This window comes from Mus musculus, chromosome 7 (genome assembly GCF_000001635.26).
Source record: "Mus musculus strain C57BL/6J chromosome 7, GRCm38.p6 C57BL/6J".
NCBI classification, from domain to species: domain Eukaryota; kingdom Metazoa; phylum Chordata; class Mammalia; order Rodentia; family Muridae; genus Mus; species Mus musculus.
In genome coordinates, this window is record NC_000073.6 from 56,311,139 (window position 1) to 56,337,672 (window position 26,534).

General features: G+C 42.0%; 1 protein-coding gene across 5 annotated transcripts in view; it reads left to right on the plus strand.

Annotated features, from left to right (window-relative positions):
- The window catches only part of Oca2 (oculocutaneous albinism II), a 296,926-nt gene that overhangs the window by 71,546 nt on the left and 198,846 nt on the right, over nucleotides 1–26,534 (plus strand). For 4 of the 5 annotated variants that reach the window (NR_157031.1, XM_006540700.1, XM_006540699.1 and 1 more), the window contains 9 exons: nucleotides 3,597–3,668; nucleotides 5,225–5,290; nucleotides 10,356–10,412; nucleotides 12,436–12,560; nucleotides 13,516–13,654; nucleotides 16,116–16,248; nucleotides 17,569–17,716; nucleotides 19,180–19,237; nucleotides 20,821–20,929. Coding sequence is in view for 3 of the 5 variants with exons in the window: in XM_006540700.1 (XP_006540763.1) it covers nucleotides 3,597–3,668; nucleotides 5,225–5,290; nucleotides 10,356–10,412; nucleotides 12,436–12,560; nucleotides 13,516–13,654; nucleotides 16,116–16,248; nucleotides 17,569–17,716; nucleotides 19,180–19,237; nucleotides 20,821–20,929 (907 nt within the window). In the remaining 2 variants the exon portion in view is untranslated. The remainder of the gene's footprint in view (nucleotides 1–3,596; nucleotides 3,669–5,224; nucleotides 5,291–10,355; nucleotides 10,413–12,435; nucleotides 12,561–13,515; nucleotides 13,655–16,115; nucleotides 16,249–17,568; nucleotides 17,717–19,179; nucleotides 19,238–20,820; nucleotides 20,930–26,534) is intronic. The other variant, NR_157030.1, reaches the window with a different exon arrangement.

A 26,534-nucleotide genomic window follows, 5' to 3' on the forward strand; every position in this document is an offset into this window, starting at 1 on the left:
TTTAACTCACATGTAGTTTTTTGTAGACTTCTTATTACAAATTACTATTTTAATTAATTTTAAATCAGATCATTCTTCATTTTAATTAAGAAGGCTGCCCACCGGTGATCTTTAAAAATTTAACTGCCCAGGACCTGGTTAAACATGAAGGAGAAACCATTTTGGAGTTAGTAAAATTCCCCACCGAGGGAACCCTAAAGCCAGGTTACACTTAGATCTCTTGTTCTTCTAAATACTTAGAAGGTAAAATATTCACACCCCAAGTTCTAGATGTTAGCTTATCTTTAAACACTCTTTCTTTAATCTCTCTCTCTCTCTCTCTCTCTCTCTCTCTCTCTCTCTCTCTCTCTCTCTCTCTCTCTCTCTCTCTCTCTCCTTTCTCCTCTCTGCTGAGAAAAATGCCACCTATGTTCTCTTGAAAGGTATGTTTTGAATCAGGATCATGTACTGCTTTATGGAAGAATTTTCCCAATGCCCTCCCCCTCATCTTCTCTCATTGGGTCTCAAAATTTTCATTCATGTTTACACAAACATGAGGGTGCTCCAGACACTGGGTGGCCAACCCCCAATGAATGTCTTCCCAGGAGATCCAGTAGATTTTCTTCTTACCCAGGAATAGGGGATGTTTCCTGAGTTTCCCTGTAAGGCCCTTGCACATTGTGGAGTGTTCCCTCTGACACCTCTACCCTTTTGGGTCAAGGGAAACAAATGTCACTTGTATCTGGAGTCTTTATCATTATTGTATGTGAAGGGGCATGGTAAGGAAACTGCTTGACATGATCATTCCATGCTGTGGAGAAGGGGAAGGTTTTCAGTGTGTGTGTGTGTGTGTGTGTGTGTGTGTGTGTGTGTGTGAGAGAGAGAGAGAGAGAGAGAGAGAGAGAGAGAGAGAGAGAGAGAGAGAACATCCAGAGGCATTTGGAAGAATCAAGAGCTAAAGGCTTGGTAAGATCACGTGAGAAACAGCAAAAAAAAAAAAAAATCACAAAATTAGGCATTCAAGGAGTACCAGACAACCAATGCCAAATGGTTCTGAAGGCAACACACCCTGCCCCCCCACCCATCCCCCTGCCAATGAAGCATTAATGACCCTGAAAGCCTCAGGTGAGCTGAGAAACTCCAGACAGAAAAGTTGACCCTCTGATAGTGGCTGCAGGTAATTAGGGGCTGGAAGATTCTGATGAGGTCAAAATACAAATAGCCCTTGGTATTTGTTGCTTTGAGATTGCAGGGGAACAGATCTTCAGAAGGTAGACCCCCTAAGCTACTACATTCATATACGTCCCAAGGCAGTAGCAAACTGTGCCGATATAGGGATACATCACAGGCCTGCCTTCCTCCTTCAACTACCTTGGGGCCTCATGCAGTGTTTGTATCTGTCAGCCTGAATTCACAGACAGGAACTTAGCGTAACTGTCCTTTGAGAGGCTTAACCTAGCTGATGCTGACCAAAACAGATGCAGAGAGCCATAGTCAGACATTAGACAGAGCTCAGGAAGTCTTGTGAAAGAGTTAGGGGAAGGATTGAAGAACTCGGAAGTGATAGGGTCTCCACAAGAAGACCAACAGAGTCAACTAACCTGGACCTTTGGGGACTCCCAAAGACTGAGCCACCAACCGAAAAGCATACATGGGCTGGACCTATCCTTCTACCCGACATACGGAGTAGAAATGCAGTTTGGCTATCATGTGGGTCCCTCAACAACTGGAGCGAGTATCTTACTCTGTTGCCTGCCTGTGGATCTTGTTCTACTGACGGGGCTACCTTAGGAGAGGATGTGCCGCGACTTGAGGTGCTAGAGGTTGTTGGTACCCGGGGAGGCAGGGAAACTCTAGTTCTCAGAGGTGAAAGAGAAGGGTAGGGGAGAGGGGCCGTGAGTTGGGGACTGGGAGAGGGGACTGTGATCAGGATGTAAAAGGAATAAATAAATTAATGGGTGGAAAAAACCCATAGTTCTCACTTTAAATAGAGTAAAAATATAGTTTATTCTGGAACCAAGTTTGAGTATGCATGGGCTGGGAACACAGATTTAGATTTGTCCTGTTCAAGGGAAACTCCATTTCCACAAATCCCAAAAGGCAGAAGGAACATGTGGCTACCTGTGGTGGCATCTATTAGCATACCAAAATGCAGGCTGCCTCCCACACCCTTCAGTGTCACAGGTGTCTGTTGTACTTTTCAGAGACTATGCTAGGATCCTGGCTTTTTCATCTCCTCCCCTACCCTAAACTCCCCCAGCTCACAGACTCCCCTCCCTGAAGTTACTCATCTCATTCTCCTTATGACCTCACTCAACTTCAGGTTTGTTTTCTGTAATTTCAAAGCTGAGGAGGAATTTTGCCCAGCTCACTGTCTAGGCATCACACAAGAAGGAGGAAGTGTTAATGTGTACCATCAGTTGAAACTGAAAAGCAGAATGCAAATGTAAGGGATTGTTACAATTTAGTAGCAACTTAAGTTGTAGGTACTTGTATCAGCCATCACTGGGAAGGGAGGCCCCTTGGTCTTGCAAACTTTATATGCCTCAGTACAGGGGAACCCAGGGCCAAGAAGTGGGAGTGGGTGGGTAGGGGATGGGGGGGGGGCAGGGTCTGGGGGATTTTTGGGATGGCATTGGAAATGTAAATGAAGAAAATACCTAATTAAAAAAATAAATTAAAAAAAAACCCCAAAAAACAAAAAACAAATATAGTGCCAGGTACTGGTAGTGTACTCAAGAGGCAAAAGCAGGTGGAGCTTTGAGTTTGAGGCCAGCCTGATATACAAAGCAAGTTTCAGGTCAGCCAGGGCTACACAGAGAAACTCTGTCTTGAAAAATCCAAAACCAAGGTGATAATGATGATTATGATGATAAACAAAAATAATAAAGCAACTGTACTAACCCTTAAAAGTCTGAACATTGAATATTTTTAAAACATAGACATAAAATAACTTGAAAGTGAAGTTGGAATCTAGTGTACAAATGGACACATAGAAATTTCCAGGTTTGGCCTATTTTGAATAACTGTTCAGAACATTCATGCCTTGATGGGGTACATGTTTTCACGTGTGTTTAGGTGTTTCCTAGTAGAATTGTTAAACTATATGGTAAACTTGTGTTTAACTTTTTAAGACACTCTTTTCAGCAGTTGCTTTAGCATTTTGCATCCTCAGTGGCCGTGTATGCAGGATCAGATTGCCAACCTATTTGGCATTAGAAATTCCATGTCCACTGGATTGTAACTAAATCGGCAAGAATTCTTTCATGATTCGGTTATATGCTGAAGTCTCAATTAGATAAGGCAGTTGTCTGTGTGCTGACTTAAAAGTAGTCTTAGTAATTGAAAAGGGCTGATTTATGTCCTTGAACTAAAGGTTCTGTTGCCTAGAGAACATGGTAAATAATTAATGATGCTTTACTGTAGACTTCCTTGAGCATCCTTTCACAGTCACCCTGGAGATGGAAGCAACGTTGCAAGAACGTAGGCTGCTGGTGGTTGTGGGTCTCTCTGGGCTGCAAAAATATCAACCCCCTTGATATCTTTTTCATTTGATACACATGAAGCACATGGAGCACTCACATGTCAATACACGCTTTTGGTGTCTTCCTTTCCAGATTGTTCACAGAACCCTGGCAGCCATGTTGGGAGCACTTGCAGCACTAGCAGCCTTGGCTGTGGTTGGAGATGTAAGTTGTTATGTTTGATTTACTGGCTTTCTACTAGATAAAGTGCCAGACCCAGGGTGTATTAGTTGTTTCAAATTGTTTCATGTGATGTTTCCATGCCATTTGCCCACAATTCATAGAGGCATGAACTGACAAACTTGGTTTAAGAAAGTTGTCACTGGATATAAAGACACACTCATCTATGTAGTGATAGTCTCCATTTGGGATGGAGAAAGCCTCCCTAGGCATGCATTTATCTGGTGTGGGGGCATGGAGGTGGACCAATCAGGGATGAGGCTTTATTCTGTGGCATCATAGGCCCTGGAGATACCCAGATATAAATAATGGTGTCCACTTGACTTTCCGCCCAGCCACCGGCTGTATAGCAATTCTTAAAAATCAGTCGAAGCCAGCTGGGGACAGGGACCCTCAGGTCTGGAAGTGCAGCTTTTAGAGCTGAATTAAGACAAAGCATTGGAACCAGTCCCCAACAGGGACTGACATAGGGAAGTTGACACCGCTAGCATGGGAAAGTGGGGGCTGCTCAAGCAGGATGCAGTCCCTGGATGTGGGGTGCTATCTGGGCTGGAGTGAGATTGCCTCTGATATATTTTATAAAGCTAATGGTATGTTTCATACAGAGGAGTATGGTGTGGAGGGATGGAGGACCTCAGCAGGCCCAGGTTGAGGCATCTCTCCCCTGAGGTATCAGCCATACTAAGGGTCTAGTATAGAATAGAGTTAGTTAGGGGATGGGAAGGGGAGTTGAGAAGGGAGTAGAGGCAGAGAAAGAGAGGGATCAGAGGACAGAGAGAGATAGAGAAAGGAGAAAGAAGAGGCTGGCTGGGAACACATGAGGGAGGAGAGAAAGGGAAAGAGAGGAGAGAGAGAGAGAGAGAGAGAGAGAGAGAGAGAGAGAGAGAGAGAGAGAGAGAGAAGAGTCAGAGTGACAAAAGGGTCAGAGAGAGGAAAGAGAAGCCAAACAGTCCCTTTTATAGACAGTCAGGCCTATCTGCTATTGCTAAGTAACTTTGGCAGAGCCTAGAAGGAATGCTAACACGCTAACAGCCTCCGAGTCTCTGAGTCATGCACTTGTTCTCATGAGTATGGTTCACATAATGTTTCATTTGGAAAATTGCTCTTATGGCATATAGTAGGCACATGCATCAAGAAGCCCCCAGGGTACTCAGTGAACTGCCCTTTCCGAGGCAGGCTCGGTTCTGGCAGTCCCTCACTTCACACTTTGTTCTAGTGGCACTTGGAGAGTAGAATAGAGAGTGTCAATCATGCCACCCCACTGAGGAAGACCAAACCAGCAGTCCAGGCAATAATTCTTCCTGGAGCTTCCAGGATTAGATCCCCTCCCTTTTGTTCATGAATACTTTGGATGTGACAGATTCACTGGGTCATGAGTGTAATTCAGCAGTGTGATAGAATTCAACTTCAAAGGCAAGTGGATGCAGTGTTTCCAGCTTTGGCCCAATGTCTGCGCTTGCAGTAAGGGCAGCCCATTTTTAGAGCTTTGCTCAGTAGGTTGATGCACAGGATTAATTGGCAAATTTGTGCTTTGATTACAGAGACCCAGCCTGACCCACGTGGTGGAGTGGATTGATTTCGAGACTCTGGCCCTGCTGTTTGGCATGGTAATTACAGTCTTCCCAGCAGGATATGGCTCCAAGTCTGGGTCCTTCACTATCCCACAGTTGCTGATCCTATCATTATAGTCAAGATGGCATATCTCTTGACAGTTAGGGCTTTATTGAGAAGTGTTAATACAGGTCTAGTTATTTTCTCAGGGAGGAGGGACTGGCTGGTGCTGGTTTGTTAACTAAAGACTTCATCTCTAAGGCTTTTGAACAATGAAGTGGCATCATTATTTCCAAAAGTTGGCAGTTTATTTGAGTTATTACCCTTAAGATAAAAAAATGACATACTTCAAGTACATAAACCATGGAACAATTTCAGTGACTGGGAAAGTGATTTTTGTTGTTGTTGTTGTTGTTTTTTGTTTTTTGAGACAGGGTTTCTCTGTGTAGCCCTGGCTGTCCTGGAACTCACTTTGTAGACCAGGCTGGCCTCAAACTCAGAAATCCACCTGCCTCTGCCTCCCAAGTGTTGGGATTAAAGGCATGTGCCACCAGGCCCGGCCTGTGATTTTTTTTTTTATGTTTTTTTTTCCATTTTTTCTATTAGGTATTTACTTCATTTACATTTCAAATGCTATCCTGAAAGTCCCCTATACCCTCCCCACGCCCCTACCCACCCATTCCCACTTCTTGGCCCTCGTGTTCCCCTGTACTGGGGCATATAAAGTTTGTAAGACCAAGGGGCCTCTCTTCCCAATGATGGTTGACTAGGCCATCTTCTGCTATACATATGCAGCTAGAGACATGAGCTCTGGGGTACTGGTTAGTTCATATTGTTGTTCCACCTATAGGGTTGCAGACCCCTTAGGTTCCTTGGGTACTTTCTCTAGCTCCTCCATTGGGGGCCCAGTGTTCCATCCAATAGCTGACTGTGAGTGTGATTTTTTTCCTTTTTTTTTCAAATTGGGTATTTATTTCATTTACATTTCCAATGCTATCCCAAAAGTCCCCCACACGCCCACCCACCCACTCCCACTTCTTGGCCCTGACATTCCCCTGTACTGAGGCATATAAATTTTGCACGACTAATGGGCCTTACTTTCCACTGATGGCCGACTAGGCCATTTTCTGATTCATATACAGCTAGAGACACGAGCTCCAGGGGGGTACTGGTTAGTTCATATTGTTGTTCCACCTATAGGGTTGCAGACCCCTTCAGCTCCTTGGGTGCTTTCTCTAGCTCCTCCATTGGGGACCCTGTGATCCATCCAATAGCTGACTGTGAGCATCCACTTCTGTGTTTTCTAGGTCCCGGCATAGTCTCACAAGAGACAGCTATATCTGGGTCCTTTCAGCAAAATCTTGCTAGTGTATGCAATGGTGTCAGCGTTTGGAGGCTGATTATGGGATGGATCCCTGGATATGGCAGTCTCTAGATGGTCCATCCTTTCGTCACAGCTCCAAACTTTGTCTCTGTAACTCCTTCCATGGGTGTTTTGTTCCCAATTCTAAGAAGGGGCAAAGTGTCCACACGTTGGTCTTTGTTCTTCTTGAGTTTCATGTGTTTAGCAAATTGTATCTTGCATCTTGGGTATTCTAAGTTTCTGGGTTAATATCCACTTATCAGTGAGTACATATTGTGAGAGTTCCTTTGTGATTGGGTTACCTCACTCAGGATGATGCCCTCCAGGTCCATCCATTTGGCTAGGAATTTCATAAATTCATTCTTTTTAATAGCTGAGTAGTACTCCATTGTGTAGATGTACCACATTTTCTGTATCCATTCCTCTGTTGAGGGGCATCTGGGTTCTTTCCAGCTTCTGGCTATTATAAATAAGGCTGCTATGAACATAGTGGAGCATGTGTTCTTCTTACCAGTTGGGGCATCTTCTGGATATATGCCCAAGAGAGGTATTGCTGGATCCTCCGGTAGTACTATGTCCAATTTTCTGAGGAACAGCCAGACTGATTTCCAGAGTGGTTGTACAAGCTTGCAATCCCACCAACAATGGAGGAGTGTTCCTCTTTCTCCACATCCTCACCAGCATCTGCTGTCACCTGAATTTTTGAGCTTAGCCATTCTGACTGGTGTGAGGTGGAATCTCAGGGTTGTTTTGATTTGCATTTCCCTGATGATTAAGGATGTTGAACATTTTTTCAGGTGTTTCTCAGCCATTGGGTATTCCTCAGATGAGAATTCTTTGTTTAGCTCTGAGCCCCATTTTTTAATGGGGTTATTTGATTTTATGTAGTCCACTTCTTGAGTTCTTTATATATATTGGATATAGTCCCCTATCTGATTTAGGATACGTAAAGATCCTTTTGGTGGCCTTTTTGTCTTATCAAAGGTGTCTTTTGCCTTGCAGAAGCTTTGCAACTTTATGAGGTCCCATTTATCGATTCTCGATCTTACAGCACAAGTCATTGCTGTTCTATTCAGGAATTTTTCACCTGTACCCATATCTTCAAGGCTTTTCCCTACTTTCTCCTCTATAAGTTTCAGGGTCTCTGGTTTTATGTGGAGTTCCTTGATCCACTTAGATTTGACCTTAGTACAAGGAGATAGGAATGGATCAATTCGCAATCTTCTACATGATAACAGCCAGTTGTGCCAGCACCATTTGTTGAAAATGCTGTCTTTTTTCCACTGGATGGTTTTAGCTCCCTTGTCAAAGATCAAGTGACCATAGGTGTGTGGGTTCATCTCTGGGTCTTCAATTCTATTCCATTGGTCTATTTGTCTGTCGCTATACCAGTACCATGCAGTTTTTATCACAATTGGTGAGTGTGATTTTTAATTATATAAAGAAAATTGTCCTTAAGTAATAGTTCAGAGCTTCTCGGTTAATCATATTGGTAGGCTGTGAGGAACATTGCTAGGTCAGCTTGTAGAAAGGAAAGATAAACTCACAGAGGATTAGTGTAGGACATGAGTTGTAAGTCAGCTAAGCCAGAACAAAATGAGGTTTGGCAAGGTCCTGGACCCAAGTGGAAATGATCATATGTTCTTAGGTCATTCTCTTAACAAGGTGTGTATGCTCCATCTGCTCTGCACCAGGATGCCCACTTTGTAGAATACCAGTCACCAGGCAGCCTCATCTTTTTTCTTGAGTTAGCACTTGGCTTGAAAAGCCTGCAGAGCTGTCATCCTCTCTGAATGGGAAGGTGGAACAGAGCTCTGAACTCAAGTTTCAGAGTGGAGCCAACAACTGTTGGGTGCTGAGAAATGCATAGGGATTGGTCATCTGGATAGAAGAAGGGAATCATATTAGGTGTCTATAACACACTATTTTTAAAAAGTTAAGCAAATGGTGTAGTAGTTTGCTAGAACTGCATAACCATGCATGATATATATGGTAGTCTGAAAACCTATCTCTCACAGTTAAAGAGGCTGATGTCTGAGATCGAAGTTCCAGCAGGGATGACCTCTGCTGAGACTCCTCCTTAAATGTCTTCTCTCCAAGAACTGGTAGCCTAGTTCCGTCATTTTATCAGGCTGCTGTCATATTCAATTAAGTTCCACCTTAATGGTCTCATTATAAAGTCATCTGACAAATTCAATAAAGGTCTACCCTAATGATCTCATTGTAGTGCTTAAAAGTCCTGTTTCTGGGTGCAGCCACAATTTTAGGCCCTGGAAGTTAGTAGTCCAACAAAAAAATTTTGAAGAAGAGGGACAGAATTCAGCCTATAAAAATGGTCTGGTGTTTCTTTTTCCCAATTAAAATTGCTCCAGCAGCCACTTACATCATCTATGCTTTTGATCCTATAATGATAGTGCACAGAGTGGGTCTTCCTTTACCTGACTTATTTCCTGGGACTGCTTGCCCAAGTCCCTGTTCTATCAGACAATGACAAAATGGCTCTCTATAGCAAGAGAAGGTCACACAAGCCACCACCCACATGTGTCTACTTATGCTCACATGATGCACTGCATGTTACAAACAGCCCCACAGGCGGTGGTCGAGTTAGGAAGCTGCTCTAGATCAAGGTAGCACTGAGTTAAGACTGATTCGGGAGTACTTGTGTTTCATACAGTTTTTTGAAGTGTATTGGGCCCACCAACACAGCTATTTTATATAATTTTTATATAACCCAACTACTTTATATAATTTCATCAAACTCTCACAGTGAGCTCACAAGATAAAGGACATCCAGAGGTAAAGTGAGAAACTTGAAGTACAGAGGGGTAAGTCAAGCACACCTTTTTGTTGTTATTGAAGGCTTGGACTTGCACTTACCCATTCCAAATTCAACAGGTAGCAACGTGGGTGAAGGGTAGAAAGGCAGGATTGTGCTCTGATCTTAATCTGCATGGAGAACCCAGTCTCTGTGTTGGCCTTGGGAGGAAGATAGGGTTTGAGCATCTATTAAAAAGGGAGCCATATCAGATATCTACAAGTTTAAAAAAATAAATTGAATGCTATTCCACTTCTTGGCAAATAGGAAAACTTCTAGCAAGTCCAGGCTTGCTGGAGTTTCTAGTTGATTAAGCACAGAATAAATAGGGCACTATTTCGGTTAGTCTATGGGTGGCTGTTTTCCTTGTTTGTCATCAGTAGAAACACAGGTAAGCATTCTCGGTGCACACAGGATTGGAGGACAGTTGTTTCAGTACCAGTGGTCCAGCTTGTCCATGGTCATCGAAGTTGTTAGAAAAAAAAATCAGTTCAATTATTTTAGAAACCTAAATTTGCTACAACTTTAAACGTATGCAATGTCTGAGTGCTGCTTAAGGGGACAATTGAGTACAACGGCCAATTCTGGACCATTGCTTTCCCTGCTTCTTGCTTCAAGACTGATCAAGCCATTGATTGGTCTCTTTGGTCTATAAAATAGAGTGAAGATAGCATTTGATATTTGTTGTCAGGATTAGACGCATTGATAACATATCTTACGACAATGCCCTGGATAGAAATATGTACATAAAGCCATCTGTAAGAGATTCTGTTCGGGGGTTCATATGTGGATAACTGAAGAGCCAGATATCCATCCAGCCAGAGCTGCTCTTGATGCTCAGCTGTCACGAGCCAGAGTCCAAACTCAGGATGGCTCACTCTGATATCATTCCAATGTAGTATTTTGCTAAAAGTCTTTGCTGTCTACTTTTTTTCCCTTATAGATGATCTTAGTAGCCGTATTTTCAGAAACAGGATTTTTTGATTACTGTGCTGTAAAGGTAGGTATATAAATAAATAAATAAATAAATGTAAACATATTTATAGATAATCAAGGCAGTATAACTACAAATGTGATCAATAATTAATAATATTAATTAATTGAATAATACTATTTATTATCCTAATATATATTTAGTAAATTAAAATATTTAAAATTCCATCTTTCTTTCAAAATGGCTTCAGGAAGCCTGGCGATAATTGCTGTGCTAAGCATGACGTGAAAGCAACACTTCTAGCTTTTCCATAAGAAAATGAAGAGGAAACTCAGGGCAAAATATTCCCCCCTAAGCATTTGTGTAACAGCATTTGAGTGAGCTGGTTAGGGCTACACATCAAGACCTAATTTAAAAGTCTGAATATATCAAACCACCAGCCTCTAACTGTGTTGCCTTCTGGAGACATAGTTTCATTGTTTACTTTCTAGACCTGTATTGTCCTGAGTTTTAAATTTGGAAAACTCAGTTTTATTTTTGTTGGTGTTTTAGACTTGTATGAATAGTATTTTAATTGGGATTGAACAAAGGGCCTTGCATATGCTCAGTACAGTCTCATCACTGGACTAACGTGTTAGCTCCTTAAAGGTCTTATTTTTTTTAATTATAATAATTATTATTTGGTTGACAAATTGTAATCATATTTGTTTGGTAAATATAATATGATGTTTCAATGTATGTGCCAACAGAATGTTGTGTTTAAATCAAGCCAACTAGCATATCCATATAATCATTTTTTTTATGGTAACATATTTGAAATTTACTTTCTTTGTTTTTGTTTTTGTTTTTGAGATGGAGTTTCTCTACACAGCCCTGACTGTCCTGGAACTCACTATGTAGACCAGGCTGGCTTCAATTCTCAGAGATTTGCCCAAGTATTGGGATTAAAGTTGTGAGCCACTACACCCAGCTTAAAATTTACTTTTTAAGTTATTTTCAAAGATGCGCTAGTCACTCTGCTTGTGCAGAAGTTCTCTAAATCCATACCTTTTTACTGTGCCTGGAACTGGGGTCTCTCTATTCTCTCCCACCTGCTTCTATGGGATCAGTTTTCTTGAATTCCACATAGAAATGAAATCATATGGCCTTTGTATGTGTATGCCTGGCTAATTGCACTTAAAATAATGCTTAAAATAATTATATTATGCTAAATACTTGCTAAAACTGTGAGGATATTTTGGGAAAATAGTATTTCATGTTTATGAACATGTTGTCTTTATTCATCTGCTGGCAAACACTTAGGTTGGTTCCATATCTCGGAAGAGGTCTCTAAATGACATGGTACATGTGTATATCCCTTCACCTTATTCATTTGCTGCCGGTGGTTATCCTTTTAACTCTTTGAAACACAACTTATTTTACACTGCTCTCGAAGGATCCCCTTTTTCCTAATCTCCCATGCTTAGTCTCTTTCACCCCTACCTCCTTTCTGCTTTTAAAACAGGGTTTCATTTAACACAGTCTTGCCTCAGACTCACTATATTACGGAGGAGGGCTGACCTTCATCTCCTCACGGCTGGTATGGCAGACCTGAGCCACCACACTGGTGTAGGTGGTGCTGGGGGTTGAACCCTGGATCTTGTGCATGCTAGCCAAACCCTCTACCACTGCCACAATCACCAGCCCTGTTACCTTCTATCTTTTCAAATGGAAAGCATTCTAATAGGTAAGAAATGGTAACTCATCATGGTTGGACTTTGCATTTTAACTGGAACCCTGGACCATCTATCAATGGGTCTGAAGATTTGAATAGAACCTTCCATGCATAGTGGATAAAGGAAGATCTTGCCATACCCTAGTAGATAAGGAGACCTTGGCACACTCCACAAACACAGAAGCTTGGTGTTAATGATCACTTCAGTTTTGGAATTGAAAATTTCTTTTTAAAAAATAATTTCTACAACAAAACCGTGCAAATTCTGAATGAGAATATATTTTGGTCTCCATATCTTGGAGTCATTAGTAAAAACCTAGCTTTTATTGTACAGATGTTCTGATTCTGGCTTGTTCTTTCCTGTATGTGTCCTAGGCATATCAACTTTCTCGAGGAAGAGTGTGGGCCATGATCTTCATGCTTTGTCTCATGGCTGCCATCCTTTCTGCCTTCTTAGACAATGTCACTACGATGCTCCTTTTTACCCCTGTCACCATAAGGTGTGTAGAATTCTTCTAACATTTGAAATTAAGGCCAAGTTTGGAGCAAATGTGTATTTGTATACATGAGACGTATGCATGTTCTGGGTATACCACCTGGTTTCAAGGTTTCTTCCTTACTTCTATGAAAAAAACAAGGGATAGTATCCATCCCTTCCCCAGAGTCCATCTTATTGAATTCCAACCCAGCCAGTTTTGGCTTGTGTGACCGCAGAATATAGACAGGTACAGGTGACAGCATAGGGCAAACATACCACAAGAAGTTGGAGGACACGGGCCTGGCTTTCCAAGACATAGACTGTCCCAGGGAATATAGGCAAGAGATTTGTGCAGATTGCTAGGTACCAAGAGTTTTTGCTCATGGTTTCCCACATTTTCATCTTCCACCTATTCATAGAGCTTAGTCTTCAACAGATCAGGGTATAGGACTTCCAAAGATCCCAAGACAAATATCATGCAGCCAACCTATAGCCAAGAGGAAGTAAAGGTAATGATTCAAGTAATGAGCAGAGAGGGTTTAAAGTCTCTTCAGAAAAGGGAGAGCACACAAGGGTCTAAGTCAGCAGGCTTAGTGTTATTTTATTGCTGGTGATTTTTGATTCCCCACCACTCTCTGGACTGAAGGAATCTGATAGCTGATGTCCATTCACCTGCTCCAGGCCCTTTCCTCTACTGTGGCCCTACACGTGGAGCTCAACACTCCCCCAGGGCTGTGGGAGCAGGCAGAAGCCATACCATCACACGGATAGCTCAGACTGTGGTGTGTGAACTTAGAAGTATACTTGTAATTTGTTGTATCTGAGGATGTTACTGCTGATAGTCATTCCCTGCATTATGTGTGTTTTGGGGAGTGTGCGTATGTGTGCATGTGAATCGATGTGCCTTCCTGTACAAGCAAATACTTTAAAAATTTGGGTTGTGGACGGACCTTATCACTGTCTTCCATTCATGGTAGGTTATGTGAAGTGCTCAATCTTGATCCGAGACAAGTCCTCATTGCAGAAGTGATCTTCACAAACATTGGAGGAGCTGCCACTGCTATTGGGGACCCACCAAATGTTATCATTGTTTCCAATCAGGAGTTGAGAAAAATGGTAGGTAACAGCACGGTAGGGTTGATTTCAGGAAATGTAAACTCAACAGAGCACTCTATGCAGCTTCCTTTAATAAGTACTGTGAACCAAGGTTCTTGCTGTCACCTGTTCACAGCAGGTGCTATTGATCATAAGTAGTTTAGGAGGGGAAAATCAGGAGAGACAGTCTTCAAGATTAAGGGGCTGCATTTAGGGCCTGTATTGACAGTAACGTGATGGGAGGTGGTTTCGTCACTGAGAACCCCAAGGAGAAATGTCTAGGAAATGACAAGGGGATATAACAGTAGCAAGGAGTTCCAGACACAAGTGCCTAATAGGCTCAGAAACCTCATCAGAATCCCAGGGCACAGTGCATCTGCCCTCTTTGTTTGTTGTTTCTAAAACATATCAGTTTGGGTTTTTCTGATCTTCCTTTCTGTTGCTTGATAAACTCACCTGTAAAGCCTTCCTAGCAACCTCTGCTCCGTGCTGCCGCTTTGCTGTGGAGACATCCCAGGGCCTCCTTAACTTTTTTCCCTTGCAGTTTTCCTCTCATTGCTCCATTCTCTTATTGTCCCACCATTCCTAATAGGACAAAACAGTGGTGCTTGCATTACGAACAGATTCAGAGTTACTCAGGATATAGAATTCCTGTCTCCTCAGGCTATTTTTCCCTAAAACTAATAATTATCTTTTATGACCTTGGTGGTTTAAAGATAAGTAGACTGGTATATTTAAGTAGTTTTCTCAGGTTACTAAAAAATGTAATGTTTATTTACTTTTTATTTTATGTGTATGTGTGTTTTTGGCTGTATGTATGTCTGTGTACCATATACATGTCTGGTGCCCTCAGAGGTTAGAAGAGGGTTTCTAACCCCCTAGACAGAAGAGATCATTCTATCACCCACGACGGGAGAGTTGTGAGCTATCATGTTGGTGCTGGGGAAAAGTCCGGATCCTCTGCAAAAGCAATCAGATCCATTTCTCTACCACTCCCAAGCTCATTTTTCTTCTTCTGGTTTTAAAGGAAACAAAAAACATTTTCATGAACACCTAAGATATAACTATTTTTTATTCAGACATTTGGGGTATGAATTCCATAGATAAAAATAAAGTTCTAGGTAGTGTTTTCTTTGAAGAACTGCTAGAATGTGGTGAGTTCAGGGTGAGGTTTGGTGACACCATTATAGCTCCATTACATGGGAGGTTGTTGTAATTAACCTGATCTATATATAAGTGCTGAGAAGTGTTGGAAGTGGCCTCCCTACAGTGGCTTACTGACAGCATGTCTCATGGCACAGCTGGACTGCTGTGTCCTCTGTGACCATATCCTTACTGCCAATATCCTTCAATCTCTGAGATCCCAATGCCTCACAGTACTATGGTACCCTTGACCCTCCCCCCTTTCAGGTAGTAGCTGTTTATGGATACTGCTTGAATTCTCATAGATCATCATATTCAAGGATTCATCTCTCCTACTGGGGCTCAACAGATGCTGTACATATTTGCTTAAAAATACAAATAAAATAACAAAATAAACTAAAGAGCTAAATTAATCAAGATTGTTATTGACTTACTTTCTAACAAATTAACCTAGGGGTGGATTTTTAGCCATATGAAGCAAACTCAACTGATGACCATGACACAGCCTCATAGCCATCAGAGAAAGCAAGAAGGAAGGGAGAGGCTGCCTCCCTAGACCCCCTGTAGTAATTCCAGTGCTCTGGGTAGACACAATAACAAATGGGAAGACGGCAGGTTCCAGCCCAAGGATGTCCCTTCCAATCACAGCAGGCACTTTAGTCAAACATTTAAAAAATTTTAACCATTAAATAACAGTGTTCAATGTTTTGACCTCTCTTCATCCTGGGGCAACACATAGCCTAGTGAAAGCAGACTAAGTCTAGTCTGGAGCTAGTTGTAATTGTCTAGTTTTGTTTTCTTCTAAGATGGCTTGTAAGTCATGTAAGCACTGGCTTTTCAAAAACACAAGATGAAAAATGGGAATGGGTGGGTAGGGAAGTGGGGGGGAGGGTATGGGGAACTTTTGGGATAACATTCTAAATGTAATTAAGGAAAATACGTAATAATAAAAAATTTTAGAACAAAAAACAAAAAACAAAAACACAAGATGAGTAAAAAAGGCTTTAACTAGCCGGGCAATGGTGGCACATGCCTTTAATCCCATCACATGGGAGGCAGAGGTAGGCAGATTCTTGTGAATTTGTGGGTAGCCTGGTCTACAGAAGGGGTTTCCAGGACAGCCAGAGCTACAGAGAAACCTTGTCTTGAAGAGAAAAACCAAAAACCAAAACAGCAACAATTAAAGGCTTTAACCATTCCAAACTTACAAAAGTATCAATGTTTGGTGGCAGAACTCTTTCCCCAAATGTCACCAGAGCCCCTCTGTGTTTCCAGCCCACACCCTGCCTCAGCCCCCCTCAAGGCCCAAATATCATGTATCTTTCCTTTCCTCTTCCAGGGCCTGGACTTCGCTGGTTTCACAGCACACATGTTCCTGGGAATTTGCCTTGTTCTCCTGGTCTCCTTTCCCCTCCTCAGACTTCTGTACTGGAACAAAAAGCTTTATAACAAGGAGCCTAGTGAGATCGTCGGTGGGTATGAGCATCTTTCTAGGTTGCAGATTCTTCTCTGTAGGACTCTTCCTCAAAATCAAGGGAAGTTCTCATGAGCAGGAGGCGGGGCATTCTCCCATGGGATTACCAGGGAGGTATTTATTGGTTCCTGGGATGCTGCATTCTTAGGGGCAGTGACTGTTCACAGCTTCCTGCAAGCTGTCCAGTCAGCTGCTCTCTGGCTGCTTCAGTCTGAGTCTGCCAGGGAACTATAAAGGGTGACTTGCTTTTAATCTCCACCTTGGCTCTTTCCTTATATATATATATTTCAAACTGTAAAACTGAGGTTAAATGTAAGTCTCATAAAATAGCTTAATATCTTAGGAAGCAATGGATGGAAAACTGTCTCTAATGGTGTCTGAGACACCATTAGAAGGTGTCTGAATACAGTGATGTGTGAAAGTGCTGTTTGCTGCTTTCTGGCTAGGATTTCACCTGCTGATTAATCTCGCCTGTGTGACACACTGGAGCTCACTGGAGCTCCCCCTACGCCCTGGGAGGAGATGCTTTCCCACTGCCCCATTCCTTAGCAGATCCTCCACTAGAGGGTGCCAAGCGTGGCTGCCTGAGAACCACACCCATACTGCTGTTATTCCAGAGTTCTCTTTCAGAAACCAATCCAAGACCAGGCAATCGATTGAGTTCATTTGTGTTGCTATCACAGTATTCCACCCTGGCAAGCTAAAAGTGAGATGTTTATAATAGCTTACTGTCCAGGAGACAGGACATCCAGGAACATGGCCCCAGCAACTTTGCTGCATCATAACAGGCCACATAGTTTGGAGAGAATAATCCAAATACACTTGACTATAGCCAGAAAGCATCTGAGAAGCTGTGACAAACCATATTAAAACCACAGGAGTGATGCTTAGATTTTGCTTGAAAGCAGGGTCAGTGAGAATGTTCTGGGGTTGTTGAGTCCTAGAGTTAAGACATTGCAAGTAAATAATAATAATAATAATAAATCAGTATATTATTGACATAATAATAAATCAACAATAATCAATAATAATAAACCAATACATGAATTTTAAAAGATATCACTTGATAAAGACTTCCTTTTTCAGGAAGAGTTGAAATTGTCTTTCTTGCTTCCACGATGACTTTCAGAGTTCAGATCTATCATCTGGTTCCATCATTGTAGCTCATGCTGTGAAGAGTCTGCATGGAATGTGGGTAGATGTCATTGGTGTGTGATGGACAGAAAAGCATTTGCTGAGGACTGAGGGTGGAAGAGACTCAGTACCCTCAGTACCTTAACACTTAACCCTCAGTACCTTAACACTTACTTCTCTGCAGAACTGAAGCATGAGATTCATGTCTGGCGTTTGACTGCCCAGCGCATCAGTCCAGCCAGCCGTGAGGAGACAGCTGTGCGTGGCTTGCTGCTGGAGAAAGTGCTTGCCCTGGAGCATCTGCTGGCTCAAAGGTTGCACACTTTCCACAGGTACCACAGGATCCTGCTTGGATTTATACCAGGGGCTCCTTACAGGTTGCGCTTAACGGTGGCATTGCATGAAGGAACATATTGCGTTGCATTCATATATCATAGGATACCCAAGAGAGTAAAAAAGATTTTTGATCACAATAATTTCTTACACTTCTGCATTAGTTAGTTATTTTTCTATTGCTGTAATCAAACAGTGTAGCAACTTAGCAGAAGGAAGGGTTTATTTGGGCTTACAGTTTGGCCTGGTTACTTTCGAGTGCTGGTAATAAACGACTTGCATGACTCAAGACAAGTTGAAGAGGACAGGGTTATGTCATCTTCCTGCTTACATCACAGAAAGAACAGGCCAGGAACTCAAGGCAGGAACACAAGGAGGAAAATGAAACTGAGTCCATAGAAAGACACTCACTGGCTTGCTTTCTATTGCTCACTCAGGTTACTGTTTTTAATACAACCCAGAGCTGTCTTTCCATGGTGATACTACTCACAATGTAGTAGGAATTTCCATATTAATCATTAGTCAGGAGAATGTCCTGCAATTATTGCTTTACCATTTTTTGAAAAGTTGTTTGAAAAGTAAAGAGATTATTCCTCTTTCTGCCATAATTTTCTTTAGCGCTCCACAGGCTATGCAGCTGGTCTCCTTTGGTGCTCATTTGTTATCTAAATGTTCACCAAAATGACCTTCTTTCCTATCCTTCATTTCCCCTATGGTTAGTGTAGAAGAAAACAAAACAGAAAAAGTGAGCTGACTGTATAGATCAAAAGGAAATTTGATATAAAAGTTGAGACCCACACAGTTGAAGGAGAACAGATTCCTGCAAGTTACCCTCCAACCTTACACACATGTTGTGGTATGCAATGCACTACTACCAAGAAAATTTATATATTTCTAAAAACTGAAAAAATATGATTATACTGAATATGTATATCTACTATTCTTGTTATTATTCTGTAAGTAATACAGAATGCCAGCTATTTACCCTAGCATTTAATTGTAGTTATGGTATTAATATTATAGTAAGTGCTATAACTAATATAAAGATTATTGAAAGTATGTGTGAGGGTAAGAGTGTGCAATACAGCAGATACCATGCCATTTTATAAGAAGCACTTGAGCACCTATGGGGTTCAGTGTTCCTGAAGTGTAGGGTTAGAACACCACCCTGTGGCCCTAGTCGTTCTCACACACTGGCATGTATTATTTGTGAATTTTTTTTGCAATTGTTCTCATATTTTCTTTCTCAGATCATCATATTTGTCCTTTTTCTTTGGGAAATATAAGGTGAATAGCTTTCCTAATTTCCCTAGTCACTGTCATGGGTTTGCTGTCCCTTACAAGGCTGTGCCAGGATCCACAGACATATCTAGGTTTCCACAGCTGTCAGTGTCACCTTGCTAGTCTCATGAAGCATTGAGCTTTCTGCGACAGAGAAATGAGAGTCCCTTTTCTCTCACAGGCAAATTTCACAGGAAGACAAAAATTGGGAGACCAATATTCAAGAGCTACAAAGAAAGGTATCTTGTCTTTTTTGTTTTTTCTCAAGGCATTCTGAATCATGGCTTGTAAAAAGGGTAAATTTTTTTCCTTTTAGATTTTATTATCATTTATATTTGTTACATGCTAATTATAGAACAAAGTGAGACACATCAAGGTATCTGGATGCAGACGGTCATGGGTCATACCAGCCCATCTGCATCATTTGTCATTTTTGTGTTTTGGCCCCTTTTCTTTCTAGTACTTAAGCCTTAGTTAGGCTGTGAATAGATACCATGGCCAAGGAAACTCTTATAAGGACAGTTGAGGCTGGCTTAGAAGTTCAGAGGTTCATCCATTATCATTGAGGTGGGAGCATGGCAGCATCCTGGCAGGTATGGTGCAGGAGGAGCTGAGAGTTCTACATCTTCATCTGAAGGCCTCTAGGAGAAGACTGACTTCCAGGTAGCTAGGTTAAGGGTATTAAAGCCCACACCCACAGTGACATACCTATTCCAACAAGGCCACAACTACTCCAACAAAGTGCCACTCACTGGGCCAAGCATATACAAACCGTCACACTAAGATTTAGTTAATGATAGAAAATCGTTGCTCTTTTCATTCCTGTAGCTTTAGATGAGATATAATTTATTTATATGTTAATGAGAAAAATATTTTCTAAAACAGCAGAATTAGTTTTTCAGGAAATAAAAGCATACATCTACATCTACATCTACATCTACATCTACATCTACATCTACATCTACATCTACATCTACATCTACATCTACATCTACATCTACATCTACATCTACATCTACATCTACATCTACATCTACATCTGAAAGATGCACTCCAAGTGTGCCCTGAAAAGGTATGGTGGCCGCCACTTGAGGCAGCTTGTGCTCATTAGCTCTCTTGACCCAGAGAGTATACAGGGCATGGATTCTTGATATGTCTTATAGGATGTGGTATTTTAGGACAGATGTGAACTGGGTGTATCCTGACATTATGAGTCTGACTTCTAGGCAGACCTTTGCTTTTATTTTTCTGCTCATTTTCTTACTGAAATGAGCTGCCTGTGGGGTACAGCACCTCTGAGGGACTCATAGGAAACAGAATACTCATTACCTTGTGACTCTGGGGTTCCTTCTCCATCTCCTTCCCCCTTTTGTCTCTGGGAGAGTACCCCCTCCCAGGTACCCCTTCACCCTGGTGCACCAAGTCTCTGCAGGATTAGGTGTATCCTTTCCCACGGAGGCCAGACAAGGCCGTCCACTGCTGCATATGTACCAGGGACCTCAGACTACGTATGGTATGCTCTTTGGTTGGTAGCTCAGTCTCTGGGAGCTCCCAGGGGTCCAGGTTAATTGACACTGTTGGTTTTCCTGTGGGGTTACCATCACTGTCAGGTCCTGTAAACCTTCCACTAACTCTTCCATAGGGACCCACAAGCTCTGTCCAATGTTTGGCAGCCATTAAATGCTAGGCTCACAGAAAAAAAATGTTCTATTTTTTTAAAGGAAACACTTATGGTGATTCGAGTCATATAGTACTGTGAACAGACTTCAAGAATCAGAAGACTGAATTGAGAAAATGAGTTGTGTTTTTTTTTCTCTTAAAGCACAGGATTTCAGACAGGAGTCTGCTTGTCAAGTGCCTGACGGTGCTGGGATTTGTCATCTCCATGTTCTTTCTCAACTCCTTTGTCCCTGGCATTCATCTTGATCTTGGTGAGCCCAATATTTTGTTAACATTTGTTGCTAGGTTTTGCATTTGATGTTATAGTGTGGATGATGTGTTTTTTAACACTATTCCCAGATGATAACTGTACCAAAGGCTGCTGTGTGGAGATGGATGTGGGCAGCCCTCAGCAGAAGGAGGAAAGGAATGGGAGGAAGGGAGAATATAACTAAGCTATAGCCCCTGCAGGGCTCAATGTGAGAAGGGATATACAATTGATACTGTCATTCGTATCATGCTTGTTAACCATGTTTTAAAATGGTTCTTAGAAGATCCTGAAAGTTACATCAGCAAAACTAGTTTTGCGTTCAGTACAGGGTTGAAATCATAACCAAAGGAGCAACTGTGAAGGGCCTGGGAAGTTGGAAGAGCTCTACTAAGTTAAGTGACCTGTCTGGCTACCAATACTTTCCCCATGCAGTAAGCTCCTCCTCCCACTTTATCCCTTTGGTCCCCCCTCACTGTCAGCACATTCTCTTTAGTGGTTAGCCTTTGTCCTTCTCCAATTCTGTGTCAAGGTCCCACCTGTGTTCAGGGCAGAAATAGCTCTTTCAGGTTGAAACTGCTAGTGCCCTTCCTCTCCCCAAACGTCTCACACTTGCCCATAGACGTCATGTTATTTCATGGTGATCTTTGTGTCAATACTAGAAACAGAATGAAACCAAGTATGCTTGTAAAAACCATCACATATGAAAGTATAGACCAACGAGAAATAGAAGTTTGATGCAGGGCCAATTTACCAGTAACCCAGGCTTGACTCTGAGCAGGCAGCTGTTTTTTTCTTTTCTTTTTTTTTTTTAAACAGGGATGATCCTCCTAGAAATCCCATCTGAATCCCAAAGGAAACAGAAGGCAGTGTTAACAATTATATGGTTCTCAACTGTTTTGGGGGAGGTGCAGCTAGAAATTGTTAAAGTGAGATTATTTTGATTATACCCAGACATCGCAGGATTCAGTTATTCGTGGGTGCGAGGGGGACCGCGAACCTGGAAGGAAATGGGAATAAAAGAAAGAAAGTCGGAGGACCAAGTAGATATCAACCTATCAAGGTCTCATTTATTAGGCTGAGGTGACTTCTTTTTAAAGCATACATCTCGGGGAATATGGGAGGGGTGGAGGGAGAATTATACAAAAAACAAAGAAGTGGGCATCTGCTGACATGGGGGCCGAAGTCAGATGCTAAGCAGCGGGCACTTTGCATCTTATCTCCGAAACCTTGATCCTCCTCAATAACCTTGGGAGTCAAGCTGGGCTCAGGCACAGCTCATGTCCTTGGATGTCTTGGGAACTCAGGAAGAGAGAGGGGAGAGGGGACTGTTATTCAAATCATGCAGCCTTAGGTGTTAGGAAGAGAACAAGGAGGAAAGGGGGGTGGCAACCAGCTCTTAGTACAAGGCCCTTTGATTTGTTAAGGAGATTGTGAAGGGCTCACTTTCTCATGGGATGGTCTCTGACACAGACAGGTTCTAATTTTAACACTCTGAACTTTTAATCACCTAGAAGACCAAGTAAGCATTGGTAATTAAACAAATAAAGTGGAACTGATATAAACAAGCGAAGACCTTCCATTAGAGAGTCCCTTTGGGTGCTCACAGATCAGTTAGTTTTACTTGTGCTTGAAGAGAGTACGTAAGTACTTGAAAAACTAACAACACATGGGGCTTATACACAATTTTTGCTAGCACTCTCCACTTGACATTGTATACAGAACAATGGTTTTGCAACTTAAGGACACATCTTTATACATACCTTTAAAAAGTGTTCGTTACTATTGGAGAAGCCCAGGAATAATTTTCCTGAGATTGTACTTTAATTACATTTCCCCTTTTGTACAAAAATATGCCTGTGTCTCTATGCCTATGTTGTACCCATGACTGAGAGGACTATTTCCTTTCTACTTTTAATGATAGTGTTGGTTTTCGTCCCCCTTCAGTTTGTGAACAGATATCTTATCAGAGATCCTAGAATACACATTGCCCTTATTTGCTTCTTTCTCTTGAAAGGTTAGGGTGAATAGGTAAACATGCCTCATTAGCATTTTAAAACAGAATATTTAAGTGGGAATATCTTCATTGTATATAGTACTAGGTTTCAGAAAAATATTTTATTGAAAACATGTAATATACTTTGAGTGTATTATACTATATATACTTGGGGAGACCCATCCCACTACTGTCTCCTTTCCTTCTCCTGACCCTACAGCGTCCCTTCTACTTTCATGTCATATATGTGAGTGTATATACATGTATGCACATATATATGTATATATGGTGATTTTATATAGAATCTAAAAACAAAGAGTTACAGAAACACATAAATATTTCTCTCAGAAATTGGCTTAATTCTTTTAATGTAGTGATACCCAGTTGTGTTCATTTTCCTGAAAATGCCACCCTTTTTTTCTTGTGTGTATGTGTATTCCACATTTTTCTCTTTCCATTTCCCTGTTGTTGGATACCTAGTTGTTTCCATGACTTATCTGTAGTGAACAGAGTCATAATAGACATTGATGCAGAGTGTCTCTATGATGCATGGACTTGAACTTCCTGGAGCAAACACCTAGGAGTGGCATAGCTGGCTTGTGTGCTTGACCTATTTAAAGGTTTTTTGAGAAGCTGCTGTACTGATCTCCATAATGGCTATACCAACTGACAGTGTATCACAGCTTTGTTCTCATCCTCATCAATATTTGTTGTCGTGGAATTTTTTTTTTCTGAGGCAGGGTTTTTCTGTGTAGCCCTGTCTGTCCTGGAACTCATTCTGTAGACCAGGCTGGCCTCAAACTCAGAAATCCACCTGCCTCTGCCTCCCAAGTGCTGGGAATTAAAGGTGTGTGCCACCACTGCCTGGCGCTGTCATGGATTAATGAGTGCCATAACGATGGGATGAGATAAAATCTCACTGTAATTTTCATTTGCATTTTTTTCTGAGGTTGAGTGAGGTTAAACATTTTTCATGGGTTTACTGACTATTTGTGTTCATCTGTTGTGAATTCATTACATTAGTTTATTGACTGACTGACTTCTTGATCCCTATTTTTGAAGTATTGTATATTCTCCATGTTGGCTGTCTGTCAGGTATATAGGGAACAAAGTATTTTCCTATTCTGTGATGTAGGACCATGAAACTGTTAGAGGGAAAATTAGGAAGAACATTGTAGCTTAAGTTCCTGTATTTCTCAAAGGTTTATTTGTGTTATCTTTATTATGTGTGTGTGATGGTATGTTCGTGAGTTCAGGTGCCCACAGAGGCAGGAGGCATCAGAGCTGGCATTACTGGGGGTGGTAAGCCTTCTGGTGTGGGTGTTGGGAATCCAATTAAGGTCACCTGCAGAAGCAGTACATATTCTTAACCATAAACCTATATTTCTAACCTGTGCTTTTATTTTTATTTTTTTTTATTTTCAATTTTTAAATTTTTCTCTCACACATTATATCCTGACCACAGTTCCTCCTCCCTCTCCTGTGAATTCCTCCCTCCTCAACCTAACCTTTTCCCCCAGATTCACCTCTATTCTGTTTCCCTTCAATAAGAGTAGGCCTCCTAGGGATAGCAACCTAACATGGCATACCAGTTACAACAAGACTAGGCACAAACCTTCATATCAAGGCTGGAGGAGACAACCCATTAGGAGGAAAAAGGCCTCAGTGCAGGCAAAAGAGCCCAAGAAATCTTCCATTCCCCCTGTTAGGAGTCTCATAAGAACACCCTGCTACACGACCATAACATATATGCAGAGGACCTAGATCAAGCCCATACATGCTCCATGTCTGTCTCTTAAGTGTCTGTGAGCCCCTGTGAGCCCTGTTTAGTTGATTCTGTGGCCGTGTGTTTTTGTGGTGTCCTCAACCTCCTCTGACTGCTATAGTCCTTCTTTTCCTCTTTTCTGTTGAGTTCCCAGAACTCTGCTTGATGTTTAGCTGTGGGCCTCTGCATCTGCATCCAACAGTTGCTGGATGAAGCCTATCTTATGACAATTGAGCTAGGCTCCAGTCTATGAGTATAGCAGAACATCAATAGGAATAATTTTATTGACTTTTTTGGGCCATGTTTGTTTCTATCCCAAGTTTCTAGAGGGTATCCAGCCAGTGTCCACCCAGTTGGATGTAGAATTGATGAAAATCTTAAATGCATATAGATCCATATTAATCACCCCATATAAACTCAAGTTCATGTGGATCAAAGACCTCAACATAAAACCAGCCACATTGAACCCAATAAAGGAGAGAGTGGAGAACTGCTCTGAATGCACTGGCACAGGAGACAACTTCCTGAACAGAACACCAAAAACACTAAGATCAACAATTAATATATCAGGCATCATGAAACTGAAAAGTCTCTGTGAGGAGCCGCCCTCACATTTGCCATTATAAGATGGCACTGACAGCTGTGTTCTAAGTGGTAAACATAGTCTGCACACATGCAGGGGCAGTTTTCCCACCATGTGTTCTGCCTTTCCCGTGATGACAACTGGGCCGATGGGCTGCAGCCAATCAGGGAGTAATACATCCTAGGTGGAGGATAATTCTCCTTAAAAAGGGATGGGGTTTCGCCATTTGCTGGCTTGCTCTCTTGCTTCTTACACTCTTGCTCCTGAAGATGTAAGCAATAAAGCTTTGCCGCAGAAGATTCTGGTTTGTTGCGTCTTTCCTGGCCGGTCGTGAGAACGCGTCTAATAACAATTGGTGCCGAAACCCGGGACGAGAAAAACTCGGGACTGGCGCAAGGAAGATCCCTCATTCCAGAACCAGAACTGCGGGTCGCGGTAATAAAGGTTCCCGTAAAGCAGACTGTTAAGAAGGATTCAACTGTATGAATTCAGAACTTTTCAGCTGGGGAACGAGAGTACCAGTGAGTATAGCTTTACGAGGTAAGCCTGGCCTTGAACTTTCTAAGGAAATTCAAGACAGTCTATCAGAAGTAAAGTGGAAAATGGCTTTGCAAGGTATATTTGGCCTTGAATTTTTTCTAGTGTTAGAAGCCCTTTTGTTCCTTTTCACATGTTATCAAGTGGTTAAGGCAGGGCGGATTCTAGAGGAAATTCAGGACAAGCTATCAGAAGTAAAGCGGGGAGAGAGAGTAGGAGCAAAGAGAAAATATGGTACACAAAATAAGTATACAGGCCTTTCCAAGGGTCTTGAACCCGAGGAAAAGTTAAGGTCAGGTAGGAATACCTGGAGAGAGATTAGAAGAAAAAGAGGAAAAAGGGAAAAGAAGAAAGATCAATTAGCGGAGGTCTCTAGGAAAAGGAGCCTGTGCTCATCACTAGATGAGTTTAAGGAGCTAGTTCTTAGTAGCTCTGAAGCAGATGAAGAATTCTCCTCTGAGGAAACAGACTGGGAGGAAGAAGCAGCTCATTATGAGAAAAAAGGGTACCAGCCAGGTAAAGTGCTAGCTAATCAGTTAAGGAAGCCAAAAGCGGCTGGCAAAGGCCAGCTTGCTGCTTGGCCTCTTGGCAGTCGGCTTCAAGGTCATAGTGCACCTCCACCCTATGCTGAGCCCCCGCCCTGCGTAGTGCATCAGCCCTGCGCAGAGAGGCAATGGACAGAGAGGCAATGCACAGGCTCGTTCATTCCAAAGGAGGAACAAAGGAAA